The sequence below is a fragment of the Poecilia reticulata genome, linkage group LG14 (assembly GCF_000633615.1).
Source record: "Poecilia reticulata strain Guanapo linkage group LG14, Guppy_female_1.0+MT, whole genome shotgun sequence".
Lineage (NCBI taxonomy): Eukaryota > Metazoa > Chordata > Actinopteri > Cyprinodontiformes > Poeciliidae > Poecilia > Poecilia reticulata.
Window position 1 is genome coordinate 26,155,610 of NC_024344.1, and position 24,386 is coordinate 26,179,995.

A 24,386-nucleotide genomic window follows, 5' to 3' on the forward strand; every position below is an offset into this window, starting at 1 on the left:
CTTTATGTTGTTTAGTTTTTATTCAAGTACATTTTTTGTTAATGGAGACTGAGAATCCATTAACACTGGAACTGATTTAGTTTTATCAGCTCCAGTGTTATGTGTTCTTTTGAAAATAAAGTGTATGGCAGGAAATCGCATGCATTATTAGTCATTTCCGTTAAATCAGTGTCAAAAGGTCTTGAAACAATATTATCGTTTATCGCAATAATTTTTTAGACAATTAATCGTCCAGCAAAATTTGTTATCGTGACAGGCCTACTTGTCATGAACATAAAGATGTTTATGACAGTTGTCATGAAGTGTCATTCAGTAAGTAATGACACTTTTAATGGAAAGTTGCTCTAAAAGTTGCATTGAATTAAAAATGCCAACTTTGCATGATTTTGTAAATTATGATAATGTAATGCAAAGTTGGCATTTTTAATGGACTTTCAATGCAACTTTTAGAGCAACTTTCCATTAAAAGTKTCATTATTTACAGAATGACACTTCATGTCAACTGTCATAAACATTCATAAAGACTTCTTCATGTTCATGACAKATGTTATGTCATGCTTTTGACAGTGTCATGTAAGTCTTATGCACACCCCTTCAAATAAAGTGTTACCTCAAAGGCTTATATTTAGCGTCTCTAAAATACAGTTTAGTTTTGGAAAAGCTTTTTTGTTTTTATCTAAACCCCACAGATCCATTCATGTTGAGATTTTATTGTGATAACAATAAAAATGATGACTAAAAACTACTACACATTTTTTATGTAATTGAAAGTCCTGTGCCATGTAGTTGCATAAAAAAGAAGTAATGCATCAGGGTTTTTTTAAATCACAATTTATATTGTTTTCACAACAGCTCTGCAAAATATGGGGAAATTCCCAGTCCATATCTCACATTCTTGATAGCGACCAAGAGAAATAATTTGGTGCAAACAAGATGGGCTCTACATGTACCTGCTACTGGCTGAAGTGTGTGTTAGTGTAGCGCTGGCTTCTCTGGGGTTCAGGAAAGTGTGATACTAGGCTAATGCTAGCCGTTTAATCCCACTGAGTCAGCAGCCGGACCAGGCAGTCCCAGTTTCAGCCTGCTAATCCCCCCCCCCCTCAGATTAAATCCTCAGCGCTGCTCAGTTCAGTGATGCTCGTTGAGCCTGTAGCTTATCAGACCCATGCTCCACGCAAATGGCCCAGAGACTGAACCTGTCCTTTGATTGGGACGCTTCGCCTTGTCTGCTGTACGTAATGAAACGGGCCTCTTTAAATCTGACTTGGTTTATTTACCTGAACCCGTTTTTCTCATCTGTGGAACATCAACAACATCTGAGCCAAAAGGCAGCCTGTGGTTTATATAAGACGTCTTAACTGGGATCCAGGGCTCCTTCACAGAATGGGAACATCTGGGATTTCACTTCAGTGTTTCCTGCTTTGGAGAAGCAGAATATAAGGAGTTTGGGGAAAATATTAGTATTTCCTGACATTTTCCCTATTCAATTCACYAAATGCTGTCCTTCCATCTTTCCTACCTTGAACCATTGTTAGACTTATAGGAATCCTGCCCTGCTGTCTCGATGGCACCCTAAAGGCATGATTACCATCAGAGGTTTTCTCCAGCTCATGCAGTCTGTGTTCCATTCTGATTTCTTTGGCCGGTTTCTGCTATTAACCTTCTTCCTCCAAGTTTCAGAGCTAAAGAACTAAGTGAAAGGTCAAAGGTTGTCATTTTTATTCAGTTCTGTCTTCATAATGAACCACTACATTACTCTGAACATAAACCTACATTCCGCTGGTTTTCCATCTGCCTTCTATCATACATCTCCTTTCTACTCAGGCACTGGCTGGCCGCCTATTTCGTCATTTGGTACGGCGTTCCCTACATGACGTATGACATCTTCGCCATGTACCTCAGCCACTACTACCGCTACCACGTCAAGGGCCACGAGGACTACAAGCAGCACTCGCTGAGGACCGTCAACTCCTTCGTCCGGAGAGAGTTTCTGCTGGTGCTGCACCACATCGCGCTGCTCACCATCCTGCTGCCTATCACACTGGTACGGAGGGACGGGGAGGGGTCYTGAGACAGCAGTGATGAGGCCAGTAGTTCAGGCCAACAATTAAAAAAGCTGGATGCAGGCAGGCAGCAGCAGCAGCTCGGCTGGTGATAAATCTGCAGCTTGACGCATCAGGATTAGATGTTGCTGACACACCAGGAAGCACCTAGAGAGGAGAAAATGTCCAAACAGGCTCAGAAAGTCAGGAAACACCACAAACACATGAATTTAAACTCATAAAACTCACATGAGTTTGTACATTTTGGTGATTCACACTTTAATAGAACAAAATAATTTTTACAGCAGAACCTATATATATATATATATATATACACATATACACCCACTAGAGGTGTGCCGATCGATCGGCCACCGATCATAATCGGCCGATTTTCGTGAAAAAGTGTATGATCGGTGATCGCCGATCACGGTCTCTTGTTGCTGATCACACAAACCGATCACCTGCATCTCATTTCGCAGCCTGTCTGTGCAGCTGGTCTCCTCTTTCCTTCACACTGCGCAAATCCGCAGCAACAAATCCTAAGCGATGTGGAACTATAACGCACTGAGTGAATGGGGAMGTTTGCGTGTTGCGGCGGAAAATTGAAGCACGTCAAAATGCATTAACACAACGAATCTAATACGACATAAAAACAATGCCTTACTTGACGGAGTTTGGCTACATCGAGGCTCACTGTAGTAAAAGACATATGGAGGATCAGATAGCAGGTAAAGCAGCGCACAGCTACAAACACTCACCCGGATTAGCATGATGGTCAGAAAGCTAAACAAATAACCCGCAAAATTATTTAAGTCTTCGAGCAGCGATGTAAGACACTGGTTCTGCTCTCGCTGTTGAACTGCTGCTACGCGCTACAGGTAGTAATATTTTACAGACAGAGCGCCGCTTCTGYTCCACCTGGTAGTGACTCTCACACCGAACCTCTGCTGAAAGCTGCAGCATCTAACTTAAAAAAATAAATTTTACATATGAATTAAAACTTTCGCTGTCCTAATACGAGACAGATGATCTCTAAAAAAATAATCGATCTCCTCCCTGCATAATTACTCCGCTCAGTCAGAAACAGCCACTCAGAACTAGCAGTAATCAGCTAGCCGCCATGCTATCAGGACGTTTTCATTCAGTAACTCTGGATTGTTTATTGTAATGGAACCTGTATTTGCCTTTGAATGTTAAGTTTTATACTTGAATTTGTTTGGCAATGTTGAGAGGTTTTATTTTGACTCTTTGCATTATTTAGCCTCTTCAGAGCCTTCATATGTTATCAGTCTGTTAAAGATAGTATTATCGATAGCAGTACAATTTGCAGAATGCCTGTTTTGTTAGTTTTCTTCTTGGAAAAAGTTATTAAAAACAAGTTTTTGTCTAAATTAAGGTAAATTCATGGTTCCTTTTTCCACATAATGCAACCGGTAGTGTTTATGATATAAAAAAAATAATAATTATGTGATTGGTATCGGCAGGAAAAAACCTGATCGGCACATCTGCGCACTGTCTAGTGCGCTTTTATTTATTTTTTTAATTTTAATTTTTTTAACATGCTACTGTTCCACCCAGAACCTTTGTATTCATATGTTTCTGGTATGTCCATAAATCTGACACACAAGCTGCATGATCCGCTAACGGCAGCAATGGATGAAAATGTCATTTTTTAAAATTATATAGTTTTTGATTAAACTKGGATTAATTAGACCCTGAAATTAACTCAATTAACATTTTAATGGACTCCCAACACTAATTACATGCAAATCTACATAAACTTAGCTTTATAATTGTAATCCAACAAATAAGTTAGCTGCTAGCTCTCCTGAGTTGCGCCAACAACTAAAAATGACTAATTTATAACTAGATGTCTGCGTGTGTGCGGTTAACAACAGTCGCCAACTTTGCAACTTTTTCGTTATATTTATCAACTTTTCAGACAATGAAATCTGAATCGGCAAATCAGTCTTTTTGAAAGATCAACGATTGGTCGACGCCTAGCACTGGCCAATCAGGATGAAGGGAGATCATGGCTGATTGTTTTTTGTTATTGAAAACGCCGTCTACGAAAGTTCTCCAGATCTTTCCATGTAGGAGAGAGAAAGTTGTCCAATGAATGTGATCAGATGGTTAGAAAATCTGATCAATAGTCCTGAGGTTGATGATTACTTCTGATGAGTAAAAGTCATGTGATTTTTCCGTAAACCCACCTGCCAGTAACCCATTAATGCAGGAGCTTTGATGCGTTGCAGTGGTTTGAAATCAATCTATGCATAAAGCTGCATTACCTCCTAATGATTGCTTAAGTGGCAGCAGAAAATAGACCCAGAACTCAATGTCATGGATTACCTATAAAGTACCGATCAGACGCTGTGGGTCTGGCCGCCCCGGGTGGAAATAAGGCGGATGCAGCCTGGAACAAGGAGGCGGCTAAAAATAGCAGGAGCATCACTTTGAATGCAGACTTTAGATCTGATGGTAGAACTCATGTTCTGAGATACTCCGCTGAGATGAAAATGAAATTAACTGAGTCAGTTTGGTTTTTAGACTGTCTAGTGCGCTTTGATGCAACTCCAGTCCATTYGTCTAAAAAGTCTGGTTCGTTTGGGGAGATGTGAATGTGTAATTGAACTCTGTTGCAGACCAAAAAAAAAATCTTCAAACCTCTTTCTGGGTTCGGTTGAAGTGAACTCTAGTTTGGTTTGAATGCACATGAGAACACCAAGCAGACCGTAGACCGCTCTAAAAGTAGGAAGTGGACTACAGCRCAGGGCATTCTGGGTAAATACAACTAAAACAAACGTGCTAGCCTAGCGCTAGCATGAGAAATGCCTCATGGTTTTTAGCTAAAGCCTAAAGAGAAATCCTCCAACCTGACGCCTCCATTTTAGTTTCCATTTGGTGAAGAAGGAAGTTGTGCTCAGTGTCTTCAGAGGTTTTTGTGTTGTTTCCTTCAGTGGTTCTTGATGCAACGCCCCCACAGACCAAGAGGGGAACAGGTTGCTCAAAGGGTTTTGTTGGTTTGACTCAGAGCAGAGAAAGAACCASAGCAGCTGRAGATGGAGCAGATGCAGCTGAAGATGGARCAGATGCTGCYGTTAAGTTTCACTTTCTGCTCTTCAACAGACATTTCTCCTCTCCACTCAGCTGTATAACCAGATTGTCCTGCAGGTTGAACATTTSCTTGAATAAATGACTCGATATTCTGATCACGTCTCTTTCCGTTAATGATTCAGTAATTGAATCATGTAACCATGACTGTTGGACCTGTTGGTTTTTTGTTTAGCACCTAGCAATGAATTATTCATCATGCAGGAAGACCATTTCTAGTAAAACCAGCGGTTAATCTGGATACTTGTTGCTTAAAAAGTCCATCCTTATGGATTTTATGAGGTAATTTTAGAGATTGATCAGAACTAGTTTTATGTTTATCCTAACGGCCGGGCAGGTCAGTGGTCCAGGTGGAAACCAGGCCTTTGTTAGCAGTATGCGCTCTCAGATCACATTACCCTACATTATTCAGCTCCAGCTGCAGTTGGCCTCTCCRTTTGAAACGCTCCTCCCCGTTCTTTGTTTCTACTCCTGTTCCCTCACTCATCAGCTTCATGCCAGTTTGGCCACAAAGTCCCACTCTGAGAGGAGGGGAACGTGCTGGGATGAATGGAAACCTCCCAGTATGAAGAACACCAAGCACACGTCCCGGAACTGAATCCCGGAAAACATKTCAGAGGAACTGGAGCAATCAATCATTTATATGCTTAAMTTCATTTAGTTTAGCTTATTTATTCTGCAAATAATAAACAACCAAAAACATGGTTGCCTGTATGAATTATAGTTGCTTATTTTACATAGTATAGGATAAAATACTAAATTACTAAATTTTATCCTAGAAGAACTAAATGTATCATCTTTATCATGAGTAAATAAAAAAAAATTAAGATTTTAAGAGGAAGATTGTCCAAACTACCCTGGTCATATGAAAAGTAACACTAATTAAGTTCAGTTTCTATCAGGATGTTCAGTCCTGACTGTCGGATCAGAAGAAATCTCTTCATTAGAACCAGACTGGCAGCATGAAGCAGGCTGAAAGATTGCAAGAAGCAGGGAGGTCTGCTTCCAGTTTGGAGTGAACCTTTCTCTTGGCTCCAGGTTTTTTATCAGCAGCTGACGGCTCTGCAGTCGGTTTCCTGATCCTGATCGACTCTCAGGTTGCTGCTGAAACTCATTTGTGTGACAGAAAATTTGAATGATTCCCTGAGCAGATGGAGCGTCTGATGGGAACCACAGATAATCCATTGTTACCAGTGGCTGTAGGCAAATCACAGGCGCTAATGTCTTAGGCGGAGAAGTATTTACACCCTAAACTACCTCTGTTTTGCTTTTTTCATCACATTTTAGCTTCTTCCAAACAAACAGAAAAGCTGTTCATAGATTATGATTTTCATTTATTAAGAAATAAAAACTCTAAAGCCACCCGGTGCTAATAGGAATGTTAGCGCACGCTATGCTGGTCTTCAGTAGAAACGGCCTGGTTAAGGTGACATCAACATATCGTAATTAAATTAAAAGATTTAAGTCTATACTTTAACTAGGCCACTCAAGGGATGTTTTCAGCAGTAGATTTGGTTAAATTTTAGACCAAAAATTATTTAATTCTGTAAAGAACATGACACACATTTTAAATATCCAAAGTAAAGCACAACAACCAAAAACCATAAACAAAATGAATCATGATTTCTACCCTTTAAAAAATATCAATCATTAGAATTAAATTGAAAATGATCACGTTCATTTTAACTTGCTATGCAATTAATCAATTAATGAATTTATTGCGACCAGTTTAGACAGGCCTCTGTGTTCTTTTGGGTCAGCAGAGGTTCTGGCATTCAAACTCTTCCATTTTTGTCTCTTTCTTATTGAATCATGACCTTTGACCTGAACTGGGTCAGTGAGGCCTGCAGGTCTTCAGATCTTATGCTGGATGCGTCGTTGAGAGAGATTCTGTTGGCTCGGTGTGTGGATCCTGGTCCTACTGAGGTTCTCTGGACTTCCAGAACCTTCCAGGTGGTTCTGTAATCTGATGGACATCACAGATTTTGCTTCTGTTGTTGAATTTGTTTGATTTGGGACCAGATGTGTTGCTTTTCTGAATCTCTAGGTCTACTTCCTGCTGCCAGACAGGTTCTGATCCAGTGATCCCATCGTTCTCCCTCTGCGGCAGCAATCAGACCCGGGTGTGCCTGCTGGAATTAAACCCAATATTGAGGTTTAGTTTAATTATAGAAGTGTTAAATACTTTCCCAACCTGGCCAGGTTGGCTTGAGATGCTTTTTTTCTCTTTCATTGAAATAATTTAAAAACATTGATTGTATATTCACTTACTGTGATATGTTTCTCAGTTCTCCCTGACCAGTCGCCAGGCGGATCGGTAGGAGCCTCTGGTGACAGATGGTGAAGCCTGGTCTGCAGGCTCATGGTTTATTGATCCAGCGTATYTGCAGGCGGGCTTGTCTTTTGTTTTCAGGCTCTTTATCCACCTGGCCTGACTCACCTGTTCTGGGGGCGGCGTCAGTCACCGCTGCTCAATATTTGAAAGCTTCATTCATTACTTATAGCSGGGACGCCACGCTGTCCCACCCGCCTGCAGCTGACTGCGCTGCGGATGTGTTGTCATTTTAGTAAAATTCAAAACAAGTACAGCATTGAATAAAACCTGATTATTATTATTATRTTTTTTCTTAGATAGTAGTATGGATGTCACTGTGTGTCATTAGAATGTACATTTTATTGATCTCTGAGAAGGATAATAAACTATTATCAYTATATAGCCAGGAAATGGTCTAAAATCAACAATATTATCGTTTATTGCTGTAATGGAACAATTTATCTTCCAGCAAAATTTGTTATTGTGACGGGCCTTGTTGTCACACCGATTATCCCCCCACAAACACAAATACTGCTCTTGAAAATCATCCCAGTATTTATAAAACGCTTAAAGAAAACTTAAAGAAGTGTGATTTATATTATTAAACTTCACACAGTAACTGTATTTAATCATATGTTCACCTTTATTAGTATTTATTGATGCTTTTATTAAATGAAAAGTGGTTAAAATACTAATACTAACAATTGAAACAATATGGACAGATTGGGGTGTTTTAAACATCATCAGCTGGAATTTATTGTAACAACAATGAATCAAAATTCGTATGAGTTTACTACRATAAATGATAAACGATATAAAACAGCCATGCGCAAATACTTGAGACTCAGTCTAAAAACACTTATAAAAATCAGGGGCATTAATTCACAGTAAAAGGCAATAAAAGTGAAAAGGTTCAAGGGAGTGTGAAAACTTTAGTGACACTTTTTTTTACATTCATATTTTTTATATTTTTATTGACAGCAAAGTGGAACTGAAGTTTAATTCTCTGTGCAGAAACTTGGTGAAGAAAGCTGGTTCTGATTCTGKATGCAGTATTTATATCCTGATTGGTTGGCAAAGATCTGTCTGTGACTGCGGTTTATCAGAGTTGATCAGGTGTCAGAACATGTATTTAGCAAAGTCATGGGAGGTTTGAACCTCACAGCTCAAGTCATCGTTTGTTCATATTGTAATGCGCTCAGATCGGTCTCACTGCACGCTTCRGTCGGTGGAACAAAAATAACATCATAATAATAAACCTTCAGTTTATTAGCAAAACTGAGAAAGTGAGATGTTTAAACACCCACAGCCCTCATGGTTGTGACCCCCATCCTACAGATAATGACCGGGACACCATTGAAGCACCTTTAAGGTTCTGGTCTCCAGAATATTAAAAATCTGCAAAAAAAAAAAAAATCTAGAAATTTTCCCTTTTTAGAATAARAACCTGAGGGAACCCTAGTTTTAGTTGTTCTGTTTCAGCTGACGCGTTTATTTGCCTGTAGGAGGGAAAACTAAGGAGCAACGAGTCGGGACTTGATGTTCTGACTGCAGAGGGATTTATCTCYGAGTGTCGGCCCGATTGAACCGGGTCAGTAGCTGCTAACAGGACTAACGCCACCGCAAGTTGGGTTTATTGGTTAAAGTTACAAACTGTTTAAATTTCGCAACAACATAAACACAGAATGTCACCTTCAATGACATCTTCAGTGTCAGAAGACTTAATTCCACTTCTACTTCTCCTCAAACAAAGTCATGGTGGACCTGGAGCGTCACTTGGGTTCATTGTTGTGTAGGAAAGTCCAAAGATGCTCAAGCTGTAACTCCCTCACCAACAACAGCAGGACATTTTCTCCTGGTATTAAATCCTCTGGTTCCCCAAATGATGCCACTGCGCCTCCATCTTGCTTCATTCTTCCCCCAAACAGTCCACTGATCTATAAACCCAACGGTTCCACAGAACAGATCAGCTGAGTAAGCACATGCCGGTGCGGTTCAGTGTTTCCCAGTCCATCTACTGGTCCCCATACTGGTGAAATGAATGTTTGTTTTTCTACTTATTTCCTCAAGTAGCTAGAAACTAAACCCAGATGGCAGCATTTGACTGAAATTTCAGCTAAAGAAATCTGCAGTAGCTTTAACTGTTCCTCCATGAAGGATAAAGGCAGATCGGATGGTGATTATTGGTAAAGTTTGRTAGGAAACAGTTTTATTGTCTCTGTTTGTCTCAGTTCTTCAGGAAGGACCAGGGGGATTTCTTCATCGGCTGCTTGTTCCTGACAGAGCTCAGCACGCCCTTCGTCTCCCTGGGGAAGATCCTCATCCAGGTGAGACGCACGCTAACGCTAACTCCTGTTTACTGGGAGTACAGCCAGCTACTGGTGGAAATGTAGAAAGGTTCACGGGGGTTGAGTATTTATTTAGAAAGGTTTGTTTTCTTCAGATGAACAGAACTGATTTTTTTTTTTTTGGTCAACACATAAATTATTGGTTACGTTTGTTTATTAATATGAGTGTAAAAGTATAAAGGACTAATCTGGATTTTTAAGATATAGAATCATAATGTTGGAGCAGTTGGAAACTTAAAGAGAGTTTAAACTGATTGATGCTTCAGATATTTTCCAGACTCAAAAGAAAATTAGACCCAAATATTAACAGATTGTCGAAACATTTTATGAGTTTTATTTTGGAGCTGCTGACTTTCTGGTTTGCCCCTCCGACAGGAAGTGATGTAAGCTCTTTAGCTCTGGTCTTTTATACTGAAGCGGGTCGATCGTTTCCCCTCGGGGCCTCATGAGGAGCTGTGATTACTGCTGAGGGACAAATTATTCACCTCTGAATATGATTTATTTCAGCTGCTGAAACTGGACCAGAAAAACAAAAATAACAAGTTTTATTTTTAATCCRAACTGTGCAACAGCAGCGGTCTAGTCAAAGGTTCAGCGCAACAACAGACCAACAAGGCCATCAAATTTCTTGGGAATCTGAATATYTATGCAGAACTTTAACAGAAAACTCGGTTATGTTGTTTATTTTGACATTAGATTAAATTTATTTTCATTTGAAGAGGAGTTTGACCTGGAAAGGTGTATGTAAACTTCTGGTTCCAGCTATATTTCAGCAGCACAACAAACATCAGAACTCTGTCCAGTTAGAGGTCCAGATCCGGTCCAGTGAGAAGTTCTGATCCGGTCCAGTGAGAGGTTCTGATCCGGTGGAGTGAGAGGTTCTGAGAGGTTCTGATCCGGTCCAGTCAGAGGTTCTGATCTCTGTAAACCCAGTGATTCATACAATTCTCTGCTGACCTCTAGTGTCAGCAGGAGGAACTGCGATGCTGCTGCTCCTGCTCCTGTCGGATCAGAACCAAGCAGACGAGTTTATCGGGTCGTTTGGTTCTGGTCAGATGACTTTCCGTTATGTCTGGACCGGCAGGAAGTTCCCTCCTTTTATCAGAACAATGAAGCTCATTAGGTTCCTGCAGGTCTGGAGGCTTAACTACAAGAAACATGAGAAAATTCAGAGACTTCAACCCGATCCAACCTTCCTCCAAGACGTGTTTCCTTCTGCTAAACTTTCTATTAGTATGCTGAGATAACAGGGATCTRTCTTTCTTCCTTTTTTTCCTTTATTGGTTTTTTTGTCTTGATTTTTTTCTTAATATTATTTCTTGATTCCTGTTTTGATTTTTCTTGATTTTCTTAATTTTTTCTGAATTTCCTTTTTCTTGATTTCTTTGATTTATTTCTCTATGTATTTCACTTTTCTTTTGTTTTGATTTCTTTCTCTTGATTTTCTTTTTGTTCTTTATCTCTTTTTTGTTCTTTCTCTTTATCTCTATCATTCTTTCCTTTCTCTCTTTTCTTTCTTTCCTGATCAGAATCTGTTTCTTTAAATCTGGACATCAGAGGCTGAAATGAACATTTCACATAAACGATGGAGAAAACGCGATGATTCATCTTTAATTCGGACCTCGGGGTTTGATGATGTCAGCTGACTTTCCTTTAATAGCATTGTTACATCCAGCGGTCCCGGCCCAGCCGAGTTCTGACTAATAGAACCTCTGACCGGGTCGACTCATTAAAACACACCGAAGTTCCCCACATGTTGGCGCTCATTATCCAGATTTYCTCCTGCAGCTCTGATCTATGGAAACTCTCAGAACAACAGAGCAACCAAAACCGACCCGACCCGGGTCATCAGCATGATAAGAAAGCTTCATCAGAACRAAGCTCCTGTTAACGAGTGGAGGGTTCTGATGCAAYGAGTCCAACATGAATTAAAGCTAAATTAATCTGAATTTATCTAAAAATTTCTGTTTTCTAATAAATTAACAGTGAACCTCCTATGTACCTCTTTCTACCACATTTTATTGTTCCACTAAACTTTCTATTAGTACGCTTGTATAGACAGTTCTTATGCAGTTCGGAAACATCTGGAACTAGATAATGATGCGGCATCACTTCCTGTTTGACCCCAACTATTMAAAATCAAGCTTTGTGTTGTGTTTAAGGACCCAAAATAAAGTGGTAGTTTTCAGTTTTCATCCATGTATTTTATGATCAGGTAATCTGCTGGTTAAATTTTAACGTCTTCTTYCTCCTCCGCCCCTCCAGCTGAGCCTCCAGGACTGCTGGCTGCATAAGGCCAACGGCGGCATGGTGCTGCTGACCTTCTTCATGTGCCGCATCGCCCTCTTCCCCTTCATGTACTGGATGTACGGCCGTCACTACGGCATCCCGCTGCACGCCGTTCCCTTCCACCTGCCGCTCGCCACCAACCTGGGTAACTGCTGCATCCTGGCGCCGCAGCTCTACTGGTTTGTGCTGCTGGTGAGGAAGGGCTACCGGCTGTATCTGCGGAGCCGCGTGCCGCCGCCCGCAAAGGAGGATTGATGCTGCGGCTGCGCTAACTGGACCCGTTACGGTACTGTAGTTCACCAGGACTGCCTGCTCTCTGTCGCTCCTCCTGGGCCTCCATACTCCAACTCCTCTGTAACAAAGCTGTTGCCTGAAGGACTTCTCACTCTGTCTGATTTTACTGCACTCTGAAGAAAGGTCACATTCACCTCACTGGGAGCGGGAGGCGGAGCTTCCTGGAGACTTTCTCTGATCTTTCACTCCTGCTGTTTCTACAGCTGCTGCTGATGGAGAGGTTCGTTACGGCGCTAACTGCTAGCAGTTAGCAGTTGGTGGTTATGTTACAGCTCTGATGTCACGTCTCCTGGGAGCGCCTCATCCACATTTAAATCTGTTACAAGTCTGCATTAATATTCCAACTACACTGTTTATTTTTAAACTTTAATGGGGCGATTAAACGTTTCTGAAATTTCAGGGTGGCAGAAGTTTCAAGGGCTTACTTTTAGGATCTGATATCATCGTTAAAATCGGAAACGGATTGGATCATCCAGGAGTTTTTTTATTTACTGCTGTGTGATTTTTCTAATGTGAATTTCCTTTTTCATTGCATAATCTCAGTTTAGGTTACACTGGAGGAGAGCGGGGTTAGGGCAGCTGGGAAGAGGCAGGATGATGATGGCTCAGGTTCTGGTCCAGTAAGGCTAATGCTAGCTTCTTAGCTGGACTTATTGTCCGGAAACCCAGTTTATTAACAAAAAGAAACAATTCAGCATGCCACCTTTATTGAGTCATTACAAAACTTAAAYAGCCACATTTATTTAGTTATTTTTTCCACACTTTTTTGTTTATTTTTTTCTTTTCCCCCTCTTTTACTTTCTTTTTAGTATTTTTTTTTTCCTTTTGCAAATTTTTTTYYTTTTTWWWWTTYYTTTTTTTCTCTTTTTTGTTCCCAATAGTTTCATTAAAACCAGAAAAATGTAACACTAAAATATTCAAACCAGCCAATCATGTGTGCAGATGAGCTGATCATTGAGCAGTCGGGGGCGGGGCTTGCGGTGTGGTTGTAGCAGAGRCTCACTCTGCTCTCAGCTGAACCACTTAAACATTCAGACTCTGTTTTTCTGCACCTCCTCAGTTCAGATCAGCTGCTTGAGGTTTTGTTTGAACCCCGTTGAACCTCAGTCCCGGACATGTCGCCCTGCTAACGAGGCTGACATCAGGAGGTAAGAGGTCAGCCTCTCAGTGGGTCCATCAGTTTGTGTGAACTTCTTTATCAGTGGCTGCCTGAGGCACTTAACAGGAACGACTCTATATGAAGATTTAAAGATTGAAATCATGTTTTATTTTAGCTTGAGGACAGTTTGCTGACTCAAAGTGAACCTGCTGAACATGAGAGGACCATTCCCTCATCCTGGTAGATATTTATCTGAAAGATAATCAAYACTTATTGATTAGTTTTAGTTTGTCTGTATCATTAAAATATCTATAGAAAAGCTAATTATATTTCACATCTAGGCTTTGAAGTCATGAAGACTTTGTGTGTCAGATCTTATTTCCTGTAACTTCTCTATGCAACAGAGGCCTCTGCAGCGCCGCATGCTGCGCCGCAGTCAGCCGTAACGAAGTCATCCTTTGACATAACGATCCAACGCTATGTTTCTAACTTCCCCGTCTGGTTGGTCAGTTTTAAAGCTTTAGGGTCATTATTGAAAACCGGATCAGGATTAATGCACTAGGCTACGTTCACACAGCAGGTCTGGATTCTAAAAGCCCATTTTTAATTTTTGTGCCACCATTCATGACACTAATTTAATACAACCGCAATCAGATTTCTGTGTGAGCGGTTTGTGACACCAAAATGAAGAAGAATGTAGCCGTCTTACATCAGTGCTCTGTCTGCAGCAGTAAAGATGGCCGCCGCAGCGCTCTGGATGGGTTTTAAAGTTATTGCCACCGGATCAGAACCAGATCACATCAGCTGATAAGCAGAAAACCCAGCTCACAGCAATGGCCTTTAGTGGAGCATTGACTGCGGCTTCTGACCCGGTTCTGTATGAACGTGGAGTCGGACCAGGAGGGGTGGGGTTGAAGTGTGATGCGCTTACTGACTCGGACTGATTTCATCACTTCATTATTATCATTATCGTTTTCAGCTGTTGTTTACATCCAGATTTACTGCCTGGATTCCTCTGGTCAAGTAAAATTTGGATAAAATGCGACACGACCGTTCAAACTGCAGACGTTTTGAAAACTACCGGATCCGATTTAGTTCCACATCTGGAAGTGGAGCAGATCTGAACGGAGCCGTTCAGACTGCTGTGAAAAAGTCAGATTTGGGTTGTAGTCACCTGCTATGTGAACGTATGAGACACTACGGATAACAAGGTGGAGACGGTTCTGGTTTAGGGTTGGCTCTTCTGGTTCTGGCCCAGTGAAGTTTGGACCACTTCCTTTGGATTGGTGGGAGGAATCAGTCCGGATGTATGAAGTGAGGCCTGTTGCTCTGATTTGTTAACAGTCGGCTTTCTGGACCCAGCCTTGGGGATGGAGTAGAGTGTCTCCATGCTGGGAACTCTTTCTACCTGATAGTCTGGTAGATTCAGTTCTGTTGGAACCAAACCTTCACCATCTGATCCATCTCCAGCTGCTGTGGTTCTCTGGTTCTTGGTTGGTCGCTTGGAGACTGCAGCTAGCTTAAAGCTGCTGCTGCTGGAAGTTCCAACCTTCGTCCATAGCCAGCTGATTTCTGGGCCGGTTTTTGCCTGGTGCAGAACTGTGAAGCAGGCCTAACCAGATCTGACTCCATTTTCAGTGATTATCCAGCATTGCTAACACTGGCCTCAGTGATATAAGCTAGCAGAGCAAGCTAGGTTGTAGCAGAGCATGGGACTAAGCTAAGGCAGGAAGTGCTGTGTTGTTGTCTGGATTACTGATGGGATCAATCAGAGTTCTGATCACTTCGTGGTTCTATTTTCTCCACCCACAAACTAACAGAACATGGACACTTCAGTATTTCAGATCATCAAACCAGGTTTTATATCAGACAAAGAGAAATGGAGTAAATACATTAGGACCTGTCTGACAGCATRAAGTAGGCCAATCACATCCAATCTGAAKAAATTCAAGGAACAGACTATAAATAAACATCCATCAGTTTGGAAAGAGTTACAGAACAATCTAGAAGGTTCTGGGTTTCCAGAGAACCTCAGTACAACTGGGATCCACACATGGAGAACCTTCCCATGAAAGGCTAAGCTACCAGAATGGCATGCCCTAAAACAGGTTAATCCAGCTAGAAAACCCTCTAGTGTTTGAATTAAATGAATTCAGTAAAGCAGCGAGGGTCAAAGTTCCTCCAGAGAGACTCATGAACACCTGGTGGAACCAGCAGTTTGGAGGTTTGGGGTGTGAATACTTTCCCCAGCAGACCGGGCGGGTTTCCTTTGTCTCACATGAAGTCTGGTTTGGTGATCTGAATTGTTGAAGTGTCTCTTTAACGTGCTGAAGCGTTCCTGCAGATCATTCCCTTCTTCTCATTCGCTGGAGCCAGTCAGGTTGGAGTCCTCTGCTGCCCTCTGCTGGCGGGACTCATCCCTCCAGCAGCACGTTTTCCTCCATTCAGCTTCCATAAAACGTGTTGAAGAGCAGGATTATGTTGCTGCTTCATTAATACATATTCTGAGGTTTTAATAAACCAGATACCTCAAACAATAATTATTCCTTGTTTTGCTTTTAAGGTGAATCTTATCCGTTCTGAGAGCAGAAACCAGAACTTAAAGAAATTAATCAACCCATAATCTGAGCCTCACATCTTCAATCGCATACATGTAGCATTTTTATTTAAAAACATTTTAATTTGTTTTTAATATTAATGTATTTGTGAACACATTAAGCATATATTTATTTGTATGGCAAGTCACTAGTATCAAAAGTAAATCATAAATAACAGGATGTGTAAATTATAGGGCATTTTAACCAATTCATCTTGCCTTACCAGCTATTTTTAAACCATAAAGCATTATTAAACTTTAACAGGAATGTGTTTATTTCTTACTTAGTACACTACTGTAGTTTTACATTTTGTTTTATAACTTGAACTTATGTTTTAGTGATTCTAAACTTGTAGTGATCATTTAAAATACCCTAAAATCCAGGAGGAAAGCACTAAAAAAAACAACTTCTCGTTAATAAAATATGGACAAAGCGCCATGTCACTGTTGCTAAATAAAAATCAACCAAAACAAAAAATATATATTGGATCAAAGGTGTCCAAACTTTTAGTCACTGGAATCTAAAATACTCGCAGGCCAAAAATAAAAATAAGAAAATAGATTTTGTTTTCTGGTTTGTGGGAAAGGAATTTTATTCAATATAGATTTTTAAAAAAAAAACTTTAAAAGGATTTTATTATAAGAAAGAAATTGGTTTCCAAATTATTTTTGGCTCAATTGAAGAAATGTATTCTCAGTTATAAAAGCAGAATTTGGGTCAACTGATTATGTTTAGCYTAATTTAATAAATAAAAGCTAGTTTAGGTGCAGGAAATTTGACTTTTCTGGATAAATGTTYGACGCTTGATAAAAAACCTGGAAATTAAAAGACAAACACTTTGCGCTGTACTGAACATTTTCCATTGTTAAAATATGGCCGTATTAATTTTACCTTGATTAAAAATATAATGTTGGACACCCTCAATGCATTAACATGAAGATTATTTTTTATACMAACGGCTTGCCATAAATCCAGCTCATCAAAAGCTTTCAGTAATAATCCAGATTTTTTTTAGATCCATAAATTACRGTCCTAAGTAAACCAAAGAGTCCCGTTTACGGCGAGAATATAAAGACAGATTTTTAATTTCAGTAAACTGAACTGACCTTCAGTCTGTTTAACTTTATTTTTAGCATCTAGCCGTAAAAATACAGACTTCAATTAAAGTTTTATATTATAAATTYTATTTTTCATTTTTGAAAATGGAGTTAAGCTGCAAAATAAATTCACCAGGATCTTCTAWATATTATTGGACGTAGTTTAGACTTGCAGGGCCACTTTATTAGGTACATCTGTTTTATTACTTCCTAACACAAAGCTGCTGAGCTAACTGGGATTTTCAAATGCAACCTGTTTTCCKGTTGGTTTATCAGCCGACTTCTTTAGAAAACACAAATGTGATTTTGATTTATTCAACCTGTTTAAAAGACAGCGACCCAAATTCTGTTCTYATGTCTGACAATAAGCTGTACATTTCTCTAACTGGATATTTTTATTTTCATAATGTGAAAAAGTCTTACGTTTTGGATCTACTAATATTTAAGCTTCCCCTTTCTGTTTTCAAAAAAACATAAAATTAACAGACTTTTTTTTCCTTATTTAATCAAAAATACTGTAATTTTTTGTGGTTTTAGAATTTTGTTTTGACTTAACAATTTTGTAAATAAGTTTGGACACCCCTGTCCGACTGAATCTGTACCACAGCATGTAGACAGTTCTGATGGGGGGTCAGTACCTAATAAAGTGGCCATTTATGCCTCTGTTTCTACTTGGCAGTAGAAACTGATGATGTTTTGTCAGTTTTGTCCCCAACAATCAACCCATAGCGTGTCGTTCCYGACCCACCTTCGGTTGTAGGTCAATATGTCAACAGTCCGGTCCAGTTGGGGCCCAGTCCTTCGATCGGTGGTCAGAAAAACGTTGCATATTTGTCATTGTACTAAGACACTATGCCAACTTCCTTCTTCACCAAATGGAAACAAAATGGAGGCGTCAGATTTTAGCAGTTGAAGACCACGAGCCATTTCTCTCGCTAGGCTAGCACGTTTGTTTTGGTTGTATTTACCCAGAATGCCTTGCCCTGTTATCCACTTCCTGTGTTTGGAGCGGTCTCCGGTCCACTTGGCATTCACATATGCATTCAAACCGAACTAGAGTTCACTTTAACTGAACCCAGACCGAGGTTTTTTAGGACCAGAGTTTGATTAGCATTCACACCTCTCCGACCRGACTAGACTGAACAGGGCTGACGTGGATTCACTCGCAAGCTACAATTTTCTTCTTTGTTCTTGCATTCAGCCGTTTTACTAAAGGTCAATTTAACATTGACCAAGAATGTTAAATTCTAACAGTTATCGTCAGAGTTGGCAGTTTTAACATAAAGGTAAATTAGGATTGTTGATCTTCATGTTGGATCTGTAATTCAAAGATAATGATTTTGTTTATCAACTTAAACCCTTTAACAGATGTGGCAATTTAGCCATCTACTAGAATGTTAGCATGCTAATCTTTGAGCACTTTTTGTCCAACAACACTTTGACCTCTGCGAGCTGTTATTTTACTGCTGAGTCACATCAAGATCTTGATGAAGCCTTTGATATTGTTTCAGTCAGAGTGGATTTTAATTCATACATTCCTAATTAGTCAACATAAATAGCATATGCTAACGTCAGAACTGCTGAGTCACTTTACGCTCAAAGCTGGCATGTCGATTAGCCAGGTGAGACTTCTTTGCTAATGGCTTAACAAAGTTAACAAAAGTTTGTTTCTGACATAAAGTAACAATASAAATGATTTATTAACTTCAGTGTGTCTGAATAAACTTTAGAGCCACTAATCAACAGAATGTGATGACGTAAACGGCMCCAAGCTACATATTCATGACCAAAATCTCAAAACGGTTGATCCACTTTACAATGCTTCCCTTCATAAATGTATAAATTTAGTGAATAGCCAGGGTACATAAATCACCAATAAAAAGCTTTAAGACTATTTCTACTAATTCAGACAGAATAACTGTTTGTTAAACTGGTTTAAAAAGTAATTTATTATTTATTAGACTTTAATAGTGGTACTCCTGTCTTGAAAGCATTAAAATATAAACTCAATTTTTTTGCTGTTTTGTTGAGCTGTAAGTTGCTACGCGCCTTCAAATTAAAAGCATTAATAAGGTACGACGAGCTGGTTTAAATTATACGATTTTTAACTAAAGATGGACTTTTGTTRCTGTTTGAAAACATTAAATTTAACTCCAGCAAATGGTCCCCTTTTTCATTTTCTAAAAAGATAAAAATTAAGAGTAAAAGTAAATGTAGTAAAGTAAAAATAGTAAAAGCTAACAGACGARACATGCAGCTAATTTAGATTAACACTAGGGGGCAGCAAATCACACGCTTGTCCACCAGCTGCAGCATCTCATCTGGTTTTCAGTAGAACAAGAACGTTTTTAGTAAAAATTATGCAAAAAAAAAAAAAACATGTAGTTTTGTACTAAAATCCTGCATGGTCTGTTACATGTATGTTATAGAAAAGGAGATAAAACCTGCAGGGTTTTAGAAAGAAAAATTCAGGTTTTTAGTATAAAACATGCATGTTTTATGTGTACTGCAGCTTGGATCCAGTAATTTGAGTTTTTTTAGTGATTTGTTGACCAGAGCCGGGCTGGAAGGGCCTTTCACAGTTTGGATGGGGCCAACATCCCACATGTCGCCACTAGGGGTCAGCACTGACTCTGCTTGCTGGTTTTGCTTTTATTTATTAAATCCAATCAGCTCCACATAGAGGAACGTGGAGATGAAGTTTATTCCTCACTTATTTACCAGATATGTAAATTTCCAACACAAATTCACCCAAATTAAAGTGTTTTAGGTAAATTAATGTGGGTTATTTGAGGCATTTAAACAGATTCAGAGCATGAAAACATGGAACCCATCACTTTATGACAGCTGCCATATTTATTAAGCTAAAACATGTTCCTCACCTTTCGTTTTTATGAAAGTTTTTACATTTATCAGAACGTTTAAATCTGGAGTTTGAGTTGGAGCGGCTGACAGTTTCTCCATCAACCTGGACCGGATCGTCCGGTCAGAACTTCCCCATTCCTCAAATAAATCCTGCATGTGGCTCAATAGAGAATAAATATCAAAGTAAAAATTTTCCTGGGGCTGAATTTGATCTGTTGACTGAACCAAACTTGGTCTCCGGTGCCTTGTGAAATATTTGATATATATCAACAAAACCGAGTTTAAAGAGCTAAGTTGGCAGGCTGTGTTTACAGGTTGTGGTTGTGTTTATAGTATTCRTTATTTTAAATTAAAGTTTGCAGAAATGAGGCTCAATAAAGTCAACTTTAGTTTTTAACTGATAGATTTCTGATGTAATGAGGTGAAAATCTTTATTTTCTAGTTTTGCAGCTTGTAATTGGACATTCAGATCATTTCTTTCTATTGCTTGAGGTTTAAATTTTGGTTTCATTTGCTGTGTCTGTTGATTAGTGCAGAGGTGTCCAAAGTGTGGCTGGTGGGCCATTATGGCCCACAGAATCACTTTGTTTGGTCCAAAATTCAAAACTGGTGAATTATTTTTAGAAAAGGTTTTAGATTTTAACTGAAGGAGGTAAAACACAAACAAACCATGCTTTTTGCTTTTATTTAAATCTTGAACTTCCAGTGAATTTTAATGAAAAAATCTGGAAAAGACAATAAAACAGAAAAAGAACCCAAAAATACTTTAGATAAAACTGAAATTAGRCTGTTTGTTTACAACCTGACCTAAAATACTGTTCAGTTTGAGTTTTTGTCATTTAAATTTGGTCAGGATTGGCCCTGGAGTTCATCAGGGCGGACAGTTTGGACCCCTCTGCTTTAGTGTTTTGACGTTTGGAGTTCAGGCGTGACTCTGCTGTCCATATCTGCTGTTTTCCCGACCGATTTGAACGCAGCACCTTCACAACCTTCAACACTTCCTGCCCCACTTATTTTTGATAACACTCTAGTTTTTTCATACATATACAGAATCTATCTCAGACTTAACGCATCTGTTCCGGTTTTTTTGTAGCGTGACTTTTTTCGGGGAAACTTTTCCTACCTGAAATGTGACTCAGCTGTTTTCTGAGATGAAGCGGAGTTCTGTACTGTAGCTTGTGAAATGAGAGCACCCCTTTAAAATCCAATAAATTTGATTTGATAGACTGTTTGCTGTCGACTTCGTCTCTGCACTGTGACTTTATTATTTTGACGTTTTCCAGAGTTTATATGGAAAATTGGCACCTATTTAATTAGGTTTCTATAGATTTACAGCAGCTAAAAATGTTCAGGCTTYGTGAACATTCCTGTGACGGAACCACAAACTTTATTTTTCCGAAATGTCGTCAAAACTGAAATCATCCAAGTTTCTTCATCAAGCATTTGAGGCCAGGAAGGAGCTCCAGTAGCAGTCAGTATTGCAATGAATCTGAAGACGCCTCTGACTGAAGACTGTTAGCATGTCATGCTAATGAGGATGGAGGGAAAGGAAGGAAAACRAGGCTCGATAAGAGGAAGTGACCAAGGAAGGTAGAAGATATAGGTGTTAAGAAAAGGAAAAAAGGAAGGATGGATGAAAGAACAGAGGGAACGAAAGAAGATGGGAAGGAAGTGAGAAGTTAAAGCAAGAAAAGCAGGTAAGCAGAGAGGGATGCTAGGAAGGAAAGCAAGACAGTGGAGAGCAGCAAGGGGGAAAGGAAGGACATAAAGCAGGAAGGAAACGACAAAAGAAGAAAGAAGGAATGAAGGTAGAGAACAACGATGGCAGTCTGGCTTCTTCTGGACCAAATTCCAGATTTTTCCAGACTGGGACGGAAACCTGGAGGAGACGATGGAGGATGTGAAGGAGTTCTTAGTAGCTGTGAAAAACGATTTCAGAATAAAAGCTCTGGAATAAACGGAAACATTTCCAGGTAACTTCAATCATTTCTGCTGTGAAGGCCCAGAATGAAACTGATCCTCTCACACACACACACACGCACGCACACACACACACACACACACACCCCTCGACCCCCTGTTGAAGTGGCAGCTGAGGGACACACAAACATCTGAATAATCCCGGCTCCGCCTGCCCGTTTTATCTCTTCCCGCCCCCTTAATGTCCCAAAATACAGAGGCGACGCAGCGAAGTGGCGGGGAAGGAGCTGCGCCTGCCGGACTCTGGGGAGGCTCTCCTCTCAGCGGGACGGGATGTGCTCCATGGCGCTGGCCGGCTCCGCTTCTCCTTCCTGCAGCAGCGAGCGTCTGGAGGCAGCAGGAGCGTCCGGCAGATAGAGGTTCAGTTTGAAGAGAAGCAGCATGGAGGAGGGCGCAGTGAGCCGGGCGCTGGCCGGGTTCAGGGCCACGCTGGACGCCGCCGTCAGGGAGGTCCACGTGGACATCAGCGCCTTCAAGCAGCAGGTGGAGCAGCGGATGGATGAGCTGCGGGTGTCTAGCCGGCCGCTGAGCGACGCCGTGGCCCGACTGCAAGAGGAGAACCTGCAGCTGCGGGCCCGGCTGGACGCCCTGAGCTGCGCCGTGGGGGAGCTGGCCAGGGCCCGCGGCCCGGAGAACGGCCACGACGAGGCCGGGCCGCCGGACTGGGCCTCACCAGAACCTGGCTGGGGCGGGTCTGGACACGCTCAGGTGCCGGGACCGGGCAGCGATGACCCTGGTCCAGCTCCCTGGAGACTGAAGAGRCACGCGGACACAAACGTGAGTTTTTCTCCTGCCGACAGAAACACACCTAGAATTCTGGTCCAGGTTCTGGTMGGGATGTGATRGCATAAAATTTATTCCCAGTATCTGATGTGGTGGAGCGATAACAACACACATCATTGTTCCACCAGTGGATGATCAGAATGGTGGCCTGCCAGGCTGAGCTCCTGCCTCCGCCAGGCTGAGCTCCTGCCTCCGCCAGGCTGAGCTCCTGCCTCCGCCAGGCTGAGCTCCTGCCTCCGCCAGGCTGAGCTCCTGCCTCCGCCAGGCTGAGCTCCTGCCTCCGCCAGGCTGAGCTCCTGCCTCCGCCAGGCTGAGCTCCTGCCTCCGCCAGGCTGAGCTTTGGTTATTTGGTTCGGGTTTAATGTTTGGATTGTTTAAGACTTTGTAGTTGATGTTTTAACATTTTTGGTAATGTTTTCCAATAACTCATGTTTATCGAGGGAAATTTTCAATTTTTCTGTCAACTTTTAAAAGTTTTTAACAGCAAGCCGTTGATTGAATGTCCTTGTGCCCCTATCACTGCTACAAGGATATTATTYGTTMATTAATTMATTAATTCATTTRAAWCTGGCACCATTTCAAATTAAATATTTAGTTGGCAAGCTTCATTTTTATCTCTAAACTCAACATATAGCTCTGTGCTACCTAAATATTTTTTCTATCCTAAATATTTATTTCAGTATTTATCTCTGAACTGAATATTTAGCTCAGCTCGGAGCTAGCACAGAGCTATATACTGCTTAGCTACCATGCAAATTCTCTTGCTGATAACCAGAAGTGGACTATAAAAATAAAAGCTGTGTCTTGCTAACCTCTATGAACTCCTGCTGGTGAGTCTGAATCCATCAAAGCTGGTGCGTCTCTCAGCAGATCCTAAATGTSTGTTGTCCTGGAAACTGCTCATCCTGTGTTTCAAGCTAAAATATTGTACAAGAAAAGAGGAAAAGAAATGTGACAGAGGTTCAGAAGACCCAGCTTTTGTTTTGGTAGTCCACTTCTGGTAAGCTAAATATTTAGCTGGTTATGGTAAATATTCATATTGTTCTCTAAATATTTAGTTTAAAACTGTGACATTTATGAATTAATGAAAAATATGGTGAAATTATGAAAAAAAAATGAACCCCCAGTTTTTTTCAGACAGACTAAATAACCACATTATTGCTGACATTTTATGACACATTATTGTTCCTTATGAGCCATTGACAGACCGTAAAGAACTGCGTTACCGGAAGCGAAAATTAGGAAAGTTCCAGGTTTTTGCTTTAAGTGCTGATTTCTACCATCACAAGATCAGAACCKGCATCAATAAATGGACCGAACATTCAGMTCCTACCGACCAATCAAAGCCARATTTTCCCATAAACACACCTTCAGACCTGGACGCTCAGGTGCACTGACAGCTTGGGGCTAACTGCCTTGCTCAGGGGCCACAGGTAGCTAAAGGAAGCTGGAATCGAACCCACAACCTTCCGACTCGGCTGTTTCAGACAGACGGAGAAATCCAACACAAACATAAAAAACAGAATTTCTGCCCTTCATGCAGTAAAGCACAGCCCTGTTA

The 24,386-nt window shown here is 40.6% G+C and overlaps 2 protein-coding genes across 2 annotated transcripts in view; both read left to right on the forward strand.

The window, feature by feature from the left end:
• tlcd3a (TLC domain containing 3A) overlaps window positions 1-12,803 on the forward strand; it is a 30,642-nt gene extending 17,839 nt beyond the window's left edge. Inside the window, exons 3-5 of the mRNA XM_008428609.2 lie at window positions 1,825-2,044; window positions 9,705-9,800; window positions 12,087-12,803. Coding sequence (XP_008426831.1) covers window positions 1,825-2,044; window positions 9,705-9,800; window positions 12,087-12,365 — 595 coding nt within the window. The 3' untranslated portion in view covers window positions 12,366-12,803. The remainder of the gene's footprint in view (window positions 1-1,824; window positions 2,045-9,704; window positions 9,801-12,086) is intronic.
• A 9,429-nt stretch (window positions 12,804-22,232) lies between these two features.
• Window positions 22,233-24,386, forward strand: part of LOC103476347 (smoothelin-like protein 2) — a 10,293-nt gene continuing 8,139 nt past the window's right edge. The window contains exon 1 of the mRNA XM_017308527.1: window positions 22,233-22,819. Coding sequence (XP_017164016.1) covers window positions 22,424-22,819 — 396 coding nt within the window. The 5' untranslated portion in view covers window positions 22,233-22,423. The remainder of the gene's footprint in view (window positions 22,820-24,386) is intronic.